The sequence below is a fragment of the Pholcus phalangioides genome, unplaced genomic scaffold (genome assembly GCF_987345545.1).
Source record: "Pholcus phalangioides strain wild (caught in Gottingen) unplaced genomic scaffold, Ppha-v1.0 ptg000022l_1, whole genome shotgun sequence".
Lineage (NCBI taxonomy): Eukaryota > Metazoa > Arthropoda > Arachnida > Araneae > Pholcidae > Pholcus > Pholcus phalangioides.
In genome coordinates, this window is record NW_028301615.1 from 26,542,636 (window position 1) to 26,556,294 (window position 13,659).

Sequence of the window (13,659 nt, forward strand, 5' to 3'; positions counted from 1 at the left end):
TGATTGATGTAATGATGATGGCAGGGGCGTAGCCAGAAATTTCGTTCGGGGGGGGACCACTTTCATTTCGGGGGGGGGACCAAAGTGACAGAACAATGGATTTGGCCATCTTTTTCCCTTTTTTCGGTCATTTTCTCACATTTCGGGGGGGGGGGGACCAGACCCCCAAGTCCCCCCCCCCCTGGCTACGCCCTTGGATGATGGTATTTTCCCATGGCGATAGAACCAGGCGACAGAACGCTATAAAAATAAACTGTATATGTTTTTTTGCAAGCCGATTCAATCACATTTCACCCTGATGAAAAAAGATAATCTCTTATTTTGAAACAGATGTTTTTCTTCTAATTTCGTAATTCTTTCTATCAATATTGCAATTGCTTACTTTCCGAATAATAGTGGCTATAAAAATGAAGTTAAATTACCAGAACTAATGGGCGCGGTAGCCCAGGTCGATAAGATACTCGCCTAAAGTACCAAAGGATGTTAAGAGGTGTCGCGAGTTCGATACCCGGTTCGTCCTTGTCAGAAAACTTTCCTGACACATTGGTACAACAAAAACGGCGACTTGACCGCAGCAAAAAATTGCTACCGCAGGGAGTCCCCCATCGAGAGGTTAGCGCACCAACATCTCGATGAGTATAAAAAACAAGCCTGCCGTTCGGGATCGGCAATAAATTGTAGGTCCCGGTCTAATTAGCCCTCGTGTGCAGAAAATGACCGTGGTGCGACATCAATGATCAAATGACCAGAATTAAACATTTTTCTGGCTGTTGTAAATTACACACACCCAGGGGACGGGCTTAACCATTTTGCGGCCCGGTGCGAAAACAGCTGCTTTGCGGCCCTCCGAAATTATTTTTCAAGATCCTTGAGGGGTCTGAAATAAGACTCAGCCTCCAGGTTCCTATGCCTATGCTATTCTCTGGCATAGGCATCGGACCCATTCTGCTGCAAAATGCAGGCGCCATCTCTACAACATCTGTGCACAGTACGCCACAATGGAAGGGCTGTCAAGGCTAGACGACGGATTATCTGCCCAGAGTTACAACTAAATACGCTTTCAGCTGTGACAAGCATGCATTTTGTCGCACCGCAGCCCCCTGTAGTTTTAAATAAGTACGTTGTTAGAATGAGAATTCAGCGCTCCTTCTTGTCCAGCGCCCCTGAGCACTCCGGATTTTGTGGGCACGTGCCCAAAAACTTACAGGGCGCAGAATTTGGCTGCTTTTTGCATTACAGGCAAATCCCTCCCCACGTCACTGCCTCAAAGAAAACTGTACAAGAACCGCCCAAAAATAGTACTTGCCTAGGGCGCGAACTTATAAAATGCAGGTTATGGTTTCGGGAGGGAGGTTGTCAAAATCCTAGATCTCGAGCAGGGCCGCAACTAGGAGGAGTTCTCGTACCCCGGGCGCTAGACCCGTGGGGGCGCAAATTTCATTCTGAAACCTTTCCTTCAACATTACAAAGGGGCGTCAAAATGCGCGCTTGCCCCGGGTGACCAAGTATCTAGTTGCGGCCTTGATCTCGAAGGTCCCTTGTCTTGGACAGAATCTTAAGATATTGCTTTGATAAGTCAAAATGTAACTCAATGCAATCAACGTATTTTCTCATTGTAAACAAAGTATTTTTAATTCGTTTTGCGGTCCCTAAAATTTAGCGGCCCGGTGCAACTGCACCCTTCGCACCTGCCTAAGTCCGGCCCTGCACACACCGTCCTTTTTTTTTCAAATGACCTACCATTTTGAATTTCGCATAAAATAGCCCGAGTTTTGATTTGCTAGAAACGTCCTTGGGAGAAGTGTGAATCCGTTCAGTGATGAGTGGTAGATTAAGTTCATGCAGCCGGGTATTAATTTTTCATATTTGATCATTAGAAAAATGTTCTACTGGTGTTTGAGTACACGGATAGATCAGACGTATCGAACCTAGTTTCATACTTATATGGGACTTATTATACTCTGCTTCATCGGAAGAAAGACTTGATTGACATTGAACAGAAATTTGAAATATATATGTTGTACTCATTCCAGGGCCGTAACTAGGATTTTTGCCGCTCGGGGTAAACATGATTCAGCTGCCCCTACAAGTTTAAAATTCGATGATTTTGCTACGGTGTTCTTTGTCTCCACCTAAATTTTGCCACGTAGGGCAGTTACCCCGCCCCCTCTAGTTCCGGCCCTGCTCACTCCCCCTCTCTATTTTTCTCTACTAGAATAATAAACAAACATTGTGTGAGGATATATTCAGTTGGTGATTTGGAGTGGCCTCGAACCTAGAGGTCATGGTCAAAAAGTTACAATTTATACAACGATGGCAACGCAACACCACGAGAGTTGTTTTTCATTCACACTCAGCCGGTGATTGATTCATTGATTCGAATGGTGATTGAGGAAAAATAAGTCACATTCGTTACTTGATACGTTGCGCTGTCAAAGTCCATGTGTAAAGATTCAGATTAAGCTAATTTAAGTCACGAAGCGAATCTTTTAGAGCACAATGGAGTCATTCGTGGCCTTCAAAAAAATTCGCTGTTGTTAGACTTGGTGTAATATAATCAGCCTGAGCTGTGTTACACACCTGGCCGTTTCTCCTAATTCAATAATTGCTTTGGTTGCTTGACAGTGACCGTTACAAATAGTCGAGAACCACGGAAAGATATTTTCTCAATCCAAAAAATATATTGGCTACAAAACATCCCTAATCACTTCATCAATAAGATTTTCGCTAGCAGTGTGACCAATAATGAGAATCACACACGCCCAATGATAGACTAACCTTGAATAAAATTCAAACAGCCTTTTCCCGAAGTATCTCAAAAAATTATTTACAACAAACCGGAAGAACTGAGCATCAGCAATCACTCTTTGTACAACGTGTGATGTGGCATATGCGTATATCTCCCTCTCCATTCTAGTCTCTACGTATTTTGAGAGTAAATACTGTAGCAAAGGCGTTACCATAAATTATCATAGTAATGACAAGTATAAGAAAATATGCATTGGTTTATCTTACCGGATGGTAGCGTTGCAGCCGTTAGAACAAGGAACGTAACCTGTAGGGGGAACATGGTTCCCTTCACGGGTGGTGTTTAAACGATCAAGACAATATCAGTCTATCGAAAACACAGGAGTCTACGAATGAGTTCCCACAAGTAGATCAGCAGCGGCAGCAGCAGCAAGCCTCCGGAGAGCAGTCCGAACCAGCAGCAACTGAAACAAGTGAAGACTTAAAAGCCTCCCATCTTGACCTGTGTCGATCTGATAAAAAGCATATTTATTTACTCAATCAGAAAGAAAAATTAGGGAGAAAATAAAAATTGAAACGCAGTTGCGGAAACTGTTCGGTTTGTTGCGCTGACATTTGAGTCGGGACGCGGAGTGTGACACTTTCAAAAAAAAAGAATTTATTTTCAACTTTGGATTGTGGGTAAAAAAGCATTGGCGAGAGAAAGTCTTTTCTCTCGCAAAATTTCAAGAGAGAAAGTCAAGAAATAGGGGGTTTTTGAAGGTCCATTTATATTGTGTGTGTGCACACTGACAAGTTTTCTTTAAAACTTCTCGTCGAAACCTTCGAAGAAACAACCGCTTTAGAATGGAAGCTGGTACAATGTGGGCCGTATAACGAAAAATCGTGTGGTCAGTGTAGATCACTACTACTTAACCATACATGCAGGGCCGTCTTAAGAGTATCATGCACCCCCGGGCCAATTGATTTTTCTGAGACCCTGCCAAACAACTTCTCAAAAATTTCAACCAGATCTCATTTTTGTGAGGCCCCTCTTCGCTTGAGGTCAACGGGCCGTGCTTGGGTGGGCCCATGCCTTAAGACGGCACAGCATACATGCATCTTGTACACATTCCTCTGCGGAATTTCTATGGGTCATGTTCCGGCACGCACACATTCCCCTGCGGAATGGGTACATGACGGAACGAGTTGTGTGTGTGTGTGTGTCCCTAACGTACTTATGTTGTCAGAGTTGCTCTGGTTCCGTGTTTTTGCTCGTGCTGCCGTCTTCAATATTTTGAACTGGAGATGGTAAATGCTTGAATATCCATGTTACGTAAGTATTGGGTTGAAGGTTGCCTGTTTCGAAACTGTACTCTACGAGAAGACTTGAAAAGGTGTGTACTGTAATCATATTGTATTTGGATCAAGGGGGCCCTCGCAAGGGCAGCGCTGACAGGGTTCTAGCCCTGAGGCCCCCAGGGACGGTTCTCATTTTCTTTTATTTCCTCACTATAAATTAACTATAGAGAAGCCCGTCAAAGATCTCAGCCTAAGGGCCCAGATTACAGGATGTGTGTGTGTGTGTGTGTGTGTGTGTGTGAGGACATGATTTGAATCAGTGCCACGAGACCATAATAATTTGGGGACCGTGGTGTAGACGAATCTGCATAAAGAAATTTCTTTCGACTGGTAAGCTGAATTCATTTCAGCTTTTTGTCACGTTCTTAAAATGTGGAAAAGCCATGTGCTATTACTAGATGTGGTTATATCCATGATCTCCATCCCCCTCCGTCTATCGTGAAAAATGAATAAGGGGAGCTAGGATGGTTTAAAATTTTTTAAGCAGTGCCCATCAGTTTTAATTAAAAACAACTTGGGCGATCCCAATTGCTTCTTTGTCATCTCTGTGGGTGCCTCTCGATGGCAAAGGCAAGAACTGAATTTGAATTTGTTCATGGTGCCTCCGTTACTTCCGTCACATCTAGTGTAAGCTAACAGATACGAGTATCATTTGGTTTCTATTAGGATCGGGAAGGGGCTCTTAGGGATCAATCTTTTATTTTTATACGAGGCTTTTTGGATCACTTGATATTTCCTCTTTCTTTGAGGGACATACAAACAGTTGACAAGGTAACCAATATGGCGACTTCTTACGCGACTTATGAAAGACACAAATATGAATTAAAGAAACGTAGGGGGGAAACGTAGTAAACACTTTTTTCTAATCTAAGAAGGTCCAATATTTTCTTTTGCGCCCGGGGCCTCGACCGACTTTAATCCGCCACTGATTATAATATACGTAGTACAAAAAATGAAGAAAGAGGCCCAATCGACGATGTCGGGAAGACATGAATAGGACGTACGCTGTTCATTCATAAGAAACATGTTTTGGGAAAAAGGCTGTCCGTGGTTTTTCGAAACGGGATCATCTTAATAACACCTTGGCTAATTTCTACGAATTGTGATACAGTACATGAGCTTCTTTATATCTAGGTGTAAATATTACAACTATACTTCTTATTCTTATTCACGCATTAACACAGCATTGATGGTCGAAATCAATAACGAAAGAATCAAGCATTTATCTTCCACAGACCCTAGGCCATTTGGATATCTTTGATTTCATCAAACAGAAACTACGTCTTCCGTAGTACACAATGCGCATTAATAATTATAACATAAATAGCATTAATAGAATATTTCTCTGCGTAGATGTCGTAAAAAATCATCCGAATTCGATAAGTTATTATCAAATTAACTCATCTACTTATTACAGTATGAAGAAAAGCGGCATGTGTCTGATCGACCAATTTTTTTTGCTGAAACACAGCTCTTATTTTCTCGCGACCGGTCGCTGCTGATATCCGATCAGTGATCGGTAAACAATTTGCGCTGGTCAATTCCCTCTGATAAATGAATCTCCTTCGAGAAAGGCCAAGGTTCAGGTCAACCGTGATGTTAGATATTTCACTTCACCGTCGATCACCATTTTCTTAATCAGCAACTCCATACGTCTCACGAGATTTTTTCCCTTAACGACTTCCATTGGCGTAATGATGGTATCTATTCGCTCGATCTAAAAACGCTTGGTTCCACAGATTATATCCCAGTCCATCTACTATATCGATCAAAATAACGGTAAATAAAGTCAGCCGGATTTCCTTTCCTTCCTCTTCCTCTCCCTTTATTCTTTGAAAATTGCCATTCTTGCCATCTGTAAGGAAGGAAAAAAAAGATTATTTAAATGGGAGAAAAAAAAAATGGCGTAAACATTGCAAAATTTTGGAACTTGCTTAGATTTTATTTCCATAAGCTTCAAGCGTAGATCATTAGATAAGTTTTGATTTTTTCAGATGCGTAAATCGGGAAAGTATAACGGGAAGGACCCCTGGGGTCCGGAACAACATTTTTATTTTTTTTACATTAAATTCATTATCCTGGGGGGAGGGGGGGGGGCTTCCAGAATGTGCGGGCCATGGCAGGAAGTTTCATCCTCCTTTCGGACGGCTATTTCCAAAGATAGTACCACTGCTGTGCATGGCCCCAACAAAAGTGGGACTAATAGAGCTTCAGCCCTCCTACTATCATTTTTTTTTTGTTTTTTTGTTTTTTCCATGACATAAATTTACTATAGAAGGACCCGTGAAAAATCTGGTTTGGGGGCTCTGCTCCAGTTTGCGGGGTCCATGCTTCTCTGGAGAAAATAGTGAGGGAAGATCCCAGTTGACCAGGAATCTTAGGATTAGTCCACAGAGCGTTTACATGATCCTCAGGGCCGGATTAGATGTTTGAAGGCCATCAAGCACTTAAATGATTTTTGAGCCTCCATACGTATATTTTACACAATGTTGAATCTATCAATGGGGGAAAAAACATTGAATGAAACTTTGTATTTCAGAAGTAACTAATCTAAGACCAGCCGTGGATCCAGAAGTAGGGTGGGAGAGTAATCACCCCTCCCAAAATCCGGATAATATGATAAAACTTGGCCTGTTCAATAAAATACAGGACAATCCTACAATCATACATAGGGTGACCATACGTCCCGTATTTCCCGGGACAGCTCTTTTTTTTGGCCGTCCCGACTTTTTGGCAAAAGTGTCCCGGTTTTTCCCGTATTTCACACGAAGCCTACTTGAATTTTTATTCTTTATTAAAGTCGAAGATTGAAATTATTTTTCAACTCAAATTATTTTATGATAGTTACAACTATATATGGGATATTAATCTCCCACATTTGCCTTGGTAAACGTTTTTTTTCCGTGGAATACATTTTAATCCACTGCAATTTGCAGTAATGCATCATTTCCCGCTATTGTGATGTGATTTTTTCATAATTTCAACAATATTTGGCAACTTTGTTTGGTTTTGGCGTCGTTTTTGGCGATAATTGGCAAAGTTCCGTATTTTCCCGTATTTGGAATCCCGATGTCCCGTATTTCTTTCGAGGAAATATGGTCAGCCTAATCATACACCACTCCTGACTCATCGTTGTGGAACCGTGACTGTGTCTAAGGTTGAATATATGATCAGGATAATATTTCTAGCATCTTAAATTTTCCTTTCAGTGTTTTGATTGTAGCTTTGAAATTACAATGTTAAATTTTATTGGTTCTTCCATCCCCAAATTCAACTTGATCTCTCTATACTTTTCTTAATCAAAAATTTTTATGAAAAATTTGATAAAAGATTAATTTTTAAAATTATGCAACATAGAGACATGTGTGTCAATTTTACCTTTTTTTTTTAATTGCCAAAATGCACGTTTTCTACTTTTTTTCATTTTTTAGATAGGCCATGGATTTACTGTATAGAGTGGCCCCCTGTGAATTCACATTTCATCTCATCAACTATTTGTCGTAGAGGTATGGTTCCCAATTTGAAAAATGCTAAAAATGTGTCCCGAAACTACTGTTTCAGTTTTGAGAATGAAAATACAGTGTGTCACAAAATAAAATAAAAAATTGATTTTACATGGACACCCTGTCCTAAAAACCCAATTAGAAAGTAGTTGCAAATACAAAAATCTGCGAAAAGGTGGGAAAGAACATCGTAAACTAAGACACAACGCCTCTTTCCCTCATTTATGCTGTTCTTTCCCAACTTGTCTCCGATAAGGACCGGACTTAGGGGGAGGGGTGCGAAAGGTGCGGTCGCACTGGGCGGCAAAATTTCAGGAGCCGCAATTTTTTCCAAAGAAATCTTTTCTTCAAAAAAAAAAACATGCTTAGAGCATCAAACGAAAATGAAAACTAGAAAAGATATCTAGCAATTTCCCCTTGAAAACCTCCCCCTCTCGTTGGAGTTACCATCTGGTCTGGAGGTACCAATAGTGCGCAAAAGGTGAATGTTTGTAGTTTCATTATCGGCGATGCTTCCACTCAAGGTTTCTAGAATATATACTAGGCTTCCACTATTGATGTTCCATAGTAGACTGTAGTATGGATATCTGTAGATGAAGATTGCCAAGGGGCGAGGCAGCATCAACTGTCATTCGGAGTGTTAAATGCATGCCTTCTTGGGAACCTCTGAACTGTCATGCCATGATGTTTTCCTAGGGAGGAAATTCTACCCCATCTCCGAATCATTCTCTCATATATTCCGGAAGACGGATGTACAATATATGAATTCTAAATTTTGACAATTTTTACTACTCAACTTCCGAAAAAGGGTAAGACATTTCTCTTTGATTTTATTCCCCTATTACAGTACCAACATTAGACATATTTCGTTTCATGAACAGAGCCGGATCTTGAATCCTGCGAAATACGCGGCCACAAAAGTCGCCAACTGAAAGAGGTGATTTTTTTATCACCAAAACATCATTCGCTTACACTTGAAAAATGTCCAGAACCGAGAACCGACCCTGTTCATGAATAGAGAGTTCATGCATGAAAACATTTAAGAGCACAGATTTCCGAACATTTAGGATGTAGGCTACGTTGCTTACAGCCCCTGTAGTTTCATTGCCTACTATTAAATAAATTATATCTGAGGTTTAGGCTGATTGCACAGCTATATAATGTTGTTAATATTCGACACGACCCCTATTCCAGAGCGTATTTTTTTGAATTTCGAATTTGAATATTCAAATATTGAGATTGCAATTTTGGATTTTGTTTGTGGCAAGAAACGGTTTTAAACAAGTAATAACATTGAAGAGCTCATATACAGTGAATCCCACTTATAGCGTTTTCCAAACACTCATGAAAAACGTTGTTGGCGGGAAAACGTTGTAAACGGGAAATTTCAATAAGTCTTAGTAAAAGTTAGGGGGCGTTCAAGCATTACGTCATCATCGATGGGGGGGGGGGAGGGGGTTTCCGATTTGCTGACCCTTGAGGACAAGGGGAGGGGGGTTTGGATAATGCTTACGTCATCAACCACCCTTTATGAAAATATGAAATTTTTTTACTGGCATCTTACTCGGTGCGCCAAAAACAAGAAAATCCTTTCGATAGTTTATGGGCACTTGAAGTAACATCCCCCCCTTACTGATAAGTTCCCTACAAAGTCACTTTAGTAATCTCTAAATGTTTTGCGGATCCAATGATCTGGAAATGTGTCCGGGCAGCTTAAGTGCTCTGGAACTGTGCCACGCATCGCTCAAGCGATTCGTAATTATATGCCGCGGATCACTTGAATAATCTGAGAATGTGCCGCGGGTAACTTGAGTGATGTAGAACCGCATTGGGGGGCCACTTTAGTGCTCTAAAACTACGTCACGTCACTCAAGGGATCTCTAAATGTCCTAGAACTGTGTCCCGGGTCATTTAAACGATCTGAAAATGTGCCACGGCCGCTTAAATGTTCTGGAATTGGGCCACTGGGCACTTAAGCGATCTGTAAATGTGCCGCTTAGTTCATTTTTACAAAATTAGGTTTGAGGAGGGCAGGCCGCATCAGATAACCCCCAGGGCCATATTTGATCCGCGGGCCAAGAGCCTTTATGTGATTTATCATTATATGGCTTAGAGGGTGAGTCGCAATGAATTTATTAAAGATAAATTTTGAGTCCATAGCCTTCAAATAACATTGAAATTAACAGAAATTGATTATAATAACATATAAAGGTATTTTCTTCTGAAATTTCAATTAAAAAAAAACCCATATTTTTTGCATTAAAAAAATAAATTTTCGATCGTGGGAGGGGGGGGGCATGAGCCCCCCCCCTATCCCCCCCCCCCCGTACATCTCTGATCCCACCACAATCTGCGTTAGGATTCAGAGAGGCAGAGGTGATGAAGAGATTTTGCTGACAAGGGAGGTCAAAGTTTTGCTGACTCTTGCTAACAAGTGGGGGGGGGGGGGGGTCAAAAATGGCTAAAACTTTGCTTACGTAATACTTGAACGATCCCTTAGGAGATCACGAAAATAAGTCGTACTAAGCGAGAAAACTTTAAGTGGGAACGTTAAGCGGAATATATGCTGCAGTAATTTTAAATTAATTTACATTTTCAAATGTAGTTCTAACGTGTTTCAGAATGTTTTTCTTTATTTTTGTGAATTCCACATCCCCCTCCCCACATCCTGGAGCAGGGCCCCTAGGCCAGACTTTTCACGGGCCCTTCTGTAATAAATTTATTGCGTGAAAAAAAATTATGGTTATTGTCCTGGATCCCAGGGCTGGAGCCCTGTCAGCAGTGCCGTCTTAACGTATGGACCCACCCAGGCATGGCTCGTGGGGCCTCAAGAGAAAAGGGACCTCACAAAAAATGATATACAGTTGAAATTTTCGAGGAGCATACATGTAAATTTGCCTGGTAGGGCCTCAGAAAAGTCACTTGGCCAGGGGGCCCATGGTGCTGTTATGACGGCCTTGGCACCCCCCCCCCCCTTCTGACTGGAAATGCTCACCCAATAATTTGTATGAAAAATGCTCCGAAAAAAAGTTCACCAAATCCTTTTATTCTGAGCTCCTTCCCCCTGCGGACCCTGGCCCTTAAAAGCGCTGGGGCAACCAGAGTACTGCCTCGAGTAAATGGGGGGGGGGGCGCTTACAAAAAAAATATACACTTATTTTGCATGATAATAAATCTTTTCAAGAGGCCCCAAGAAAGTCTGCCTCGGGGCCCGGAGAAGGCACGCAACGTCCCTGGGTGGACCCCATAGGCTCCTTCCCACAAGCAGGGTCACAACAAGATCGATGCTTGGTCATCTGGGCAAGATCACATTTCGGCGTCCTTTGTAATGCTGAAGGAGGGTTAAAAGTTGAAATTGACGCTCTCTCTGGTCCGGCGCCAAGGGCACTGGACCAGCTTTCTCCCCCACCACTAGGTGCGGCCTTTCTCACAAGAGTAGGCAGGACTGCAACGAGATGCTTAGTCAGCCGGGGCAAGCGTGCATTTTGGTGGCCACCCCCCCCCCACCTCATCCGAGGCACGGGTTAACAAGACCCGCCTGCTCCCGAGGACCGCAACTAGAGGGGAGCAGACATGGGACGAAAATTATCATTTTTTTTAGTGTTTTCCCACATTATAAACTTACTATAGAGAGGGGCATGAAAAGTTTGGCCTGGAGGCGTACCAGAGATCTCAGCATAGGAGCCGTGCTGTAGGATATGGGATCCATGGTTTTTTATAAATTCATTACAGAGTAATGAATATCCGGAAAAAAAATCTGACACATCGGCCCTGCTTCTGGAGGGTGGAGGTGGCCTGATCACGACATCCTAGATAACCAGGTTATATAGGAGGTCGTGGCCTGATGCACCAATATGCGTTAAGAACAGGGGTGACTCGAGAAGAAATCTGTACTTGTGCGGAACCTATTTTTGGTGTCTTTTGTACTTAAGGGGCCCTCCGGGCCGTGCCCTGGTGGGCCCATTTGTTAACACAGCACTGTCTCTTCCAAAATAAATTACTGGCTTCCACTGAAGCCAAATATTTTTGGTTTTAATTTGGAGGCCCCGAGAAATGAGAATTTGTCCTGTGGAAAAATCGGTGTGACACCCCCCCCCCCCCAACATCTTGCAGCAGGATTCCTAGGCTGGGATCTTTGAAGGGACCCCTCTAAAGTGAATTTACGGTGGTAAAAAACAGAAGTAAACCGTTAATGGGTGCAGGCCCGTAGCCAGAAATTTTGTTTGGGGGGGGGGGGGAACCACTTTCATTTCTCCCCTTGTCAGCAAAATTTCGTCATCAGCTCTGCCCCTCTGAATCCTAACTCATATTTTCATAAAGGGTGGTTGATGACGTAAGCATTATCCAACCCCCCCCCCCCATTGTCATCAAAAGTCAGCAAATCGGAAACACCCCCCCCCCCTCCACCAATGGATGATGACGTAATACTTGATGATGAATATATGATGTGATAGAAAAATTTGAGAATAAACACGCTAAAATTGGTAGGCAAGTATTTTTTCTAGCCAGATAGGAGGAGGGGAGAGGCTGAAAAATCACTTCGCCACAGAGCAGGGCCGCAACTAGGGCGGAGCCGGCTGGTTTGGTGAATCGGGTGCTGGACCAGAGGGGGAACAAATTTCACCGACAAAAATTTTTTTTCTACGATGGTCTTGAGGTGGCCTTGATGTACCAATGGGTAGGGGCAGAAAAGAGAAAGAAATCTCTGCCCGTGCGGGATCTATTTTTGGTGCCCCCGATGGCGTTTCTCAGCTCAAAAATTTTTTTTTTCTAACTTCCAACTCGGATTTGGCACCCTTTCCCAGAGAGGTGCCCCATATGGCTGCACAGGTCGCACGGCCTCTGTGGGGGATGAAATGCTTCAGCCTAGTTTCTTATAATTTTTGGTTTTTTTTCATACCATAAATTCTTTATCGAGGGACCAGTAAAAAATCTGGCCTCTAAGGTCCCAACAAAGATTCCAGCCTGGAAGACCCCTGCTGCAGGACGTAGGTGCGATAAATGCATCCAGTCTTCCCGACTAAGCCAGTACGTCCCGTATATACCGGGTGACTCGAAACGTTACGCTTCCGCCAATAGCAGTTTTTTATTTGCCGCGCAATTCACAATGGCACTAACAACTTTAAGAGAATTAAAAATTAATTTAATACTCTAAAGAATACTTTAAGACATTCATTTTTAAAAATATTGTTGGTGCTGCTATCTACTTTCGAAATCAGAAGCGCCTAATGTGGTGATGGCGAAGTTCAGGCGTAAAAAACTAAATTCTTCATTCAGCTTTGCTCTTTATAAACTGACCTGAAAGATCAAACTTCCAGTTCAGTAATTTTTTCAAGACCAAGGAGACATCCAAAACAAAGGACCTCCAAACAATCAGACGACAGATAAGATCGTAAAAAATGGCCCGCAAAAGATCCCAGCCTAGGGCCCTACTCCAGGATGTGGGGGACCATGGGGTAGGAGCAGAAAAGGGGAAGGAATCTCTGCCCGTGCGGGATCTATTTTTGGTGCCCCCGATGACGTTTTTCAGCTCAACCAATTTCAGCTCGTAAAAAGTGAATTTTCCCACACTCCACTTTATAGTAATGTGCTGCCATCTAATCTCAAATTTAAAAGTGACTCATGTGGTGATGATGAAGTTTAAAGTAAAAAAACTATATTCTTTATTCCGCTTAGTTCCTTATAAACAAAGCTCATAAACTGAACTGGAAATTTAAACTGATAGTTCGGTTATTTTAATTGAGCATAAGGAGACGGTCAAAACAAAGAACCTCTTAATGATCAGACGACAGACAAGAAGTCGGTTTGTTCGGTTCCCAACAAGCTAACCTCACAAACAGAACTGGAAGTTCAAACTGCCAGTTCAGTCATTTTTTTCGGGACACAAGGAGGCGTCCAAAACAAAGAACCTGGAGAGAAGCAGACGACAGAGATTCTGAGGCGAGGCTTGCATGGAGCCTATATTACTGGAGGGAGCATCCGGCCACCGCGACATCAAATGCAAGGAAATCACGTGACTCGGTGAAAACAAAGTTCCCGCCTGGCAATTTGAACGTAGAAATGTACA

At 42.5% G+C, this 13,659-nt stretch overlaps 1 protein-coding gene across 1 annotated transcript in view; it reads right to left on the reverse strand.

Annotated features, from left to right (window-relative positions):
- LOC149070104 (uncharacterized) overlaps positions 1 to 3,238 on the reverse strand; it is an 85,458-nt gene extending 82,220 nt beyond the window's left edge. Inside the window, exon 1 of the mRNA XM_089249232.1 lies at positions 3,016 to 3,238. Within this exon, the coding sequence (XP_089105358.1) occupies positions 3,016 to 3,070 (55 nt within the window). The 5' untranslated portion in view covers positions 3,071 to 3,238. The remainder of the gene's footprint in view (positions 1 to 3,015) is intronic.
- Between the last annotated feature and the right edge of the window lie 10,421 nt (positions 3,239 to 13,659).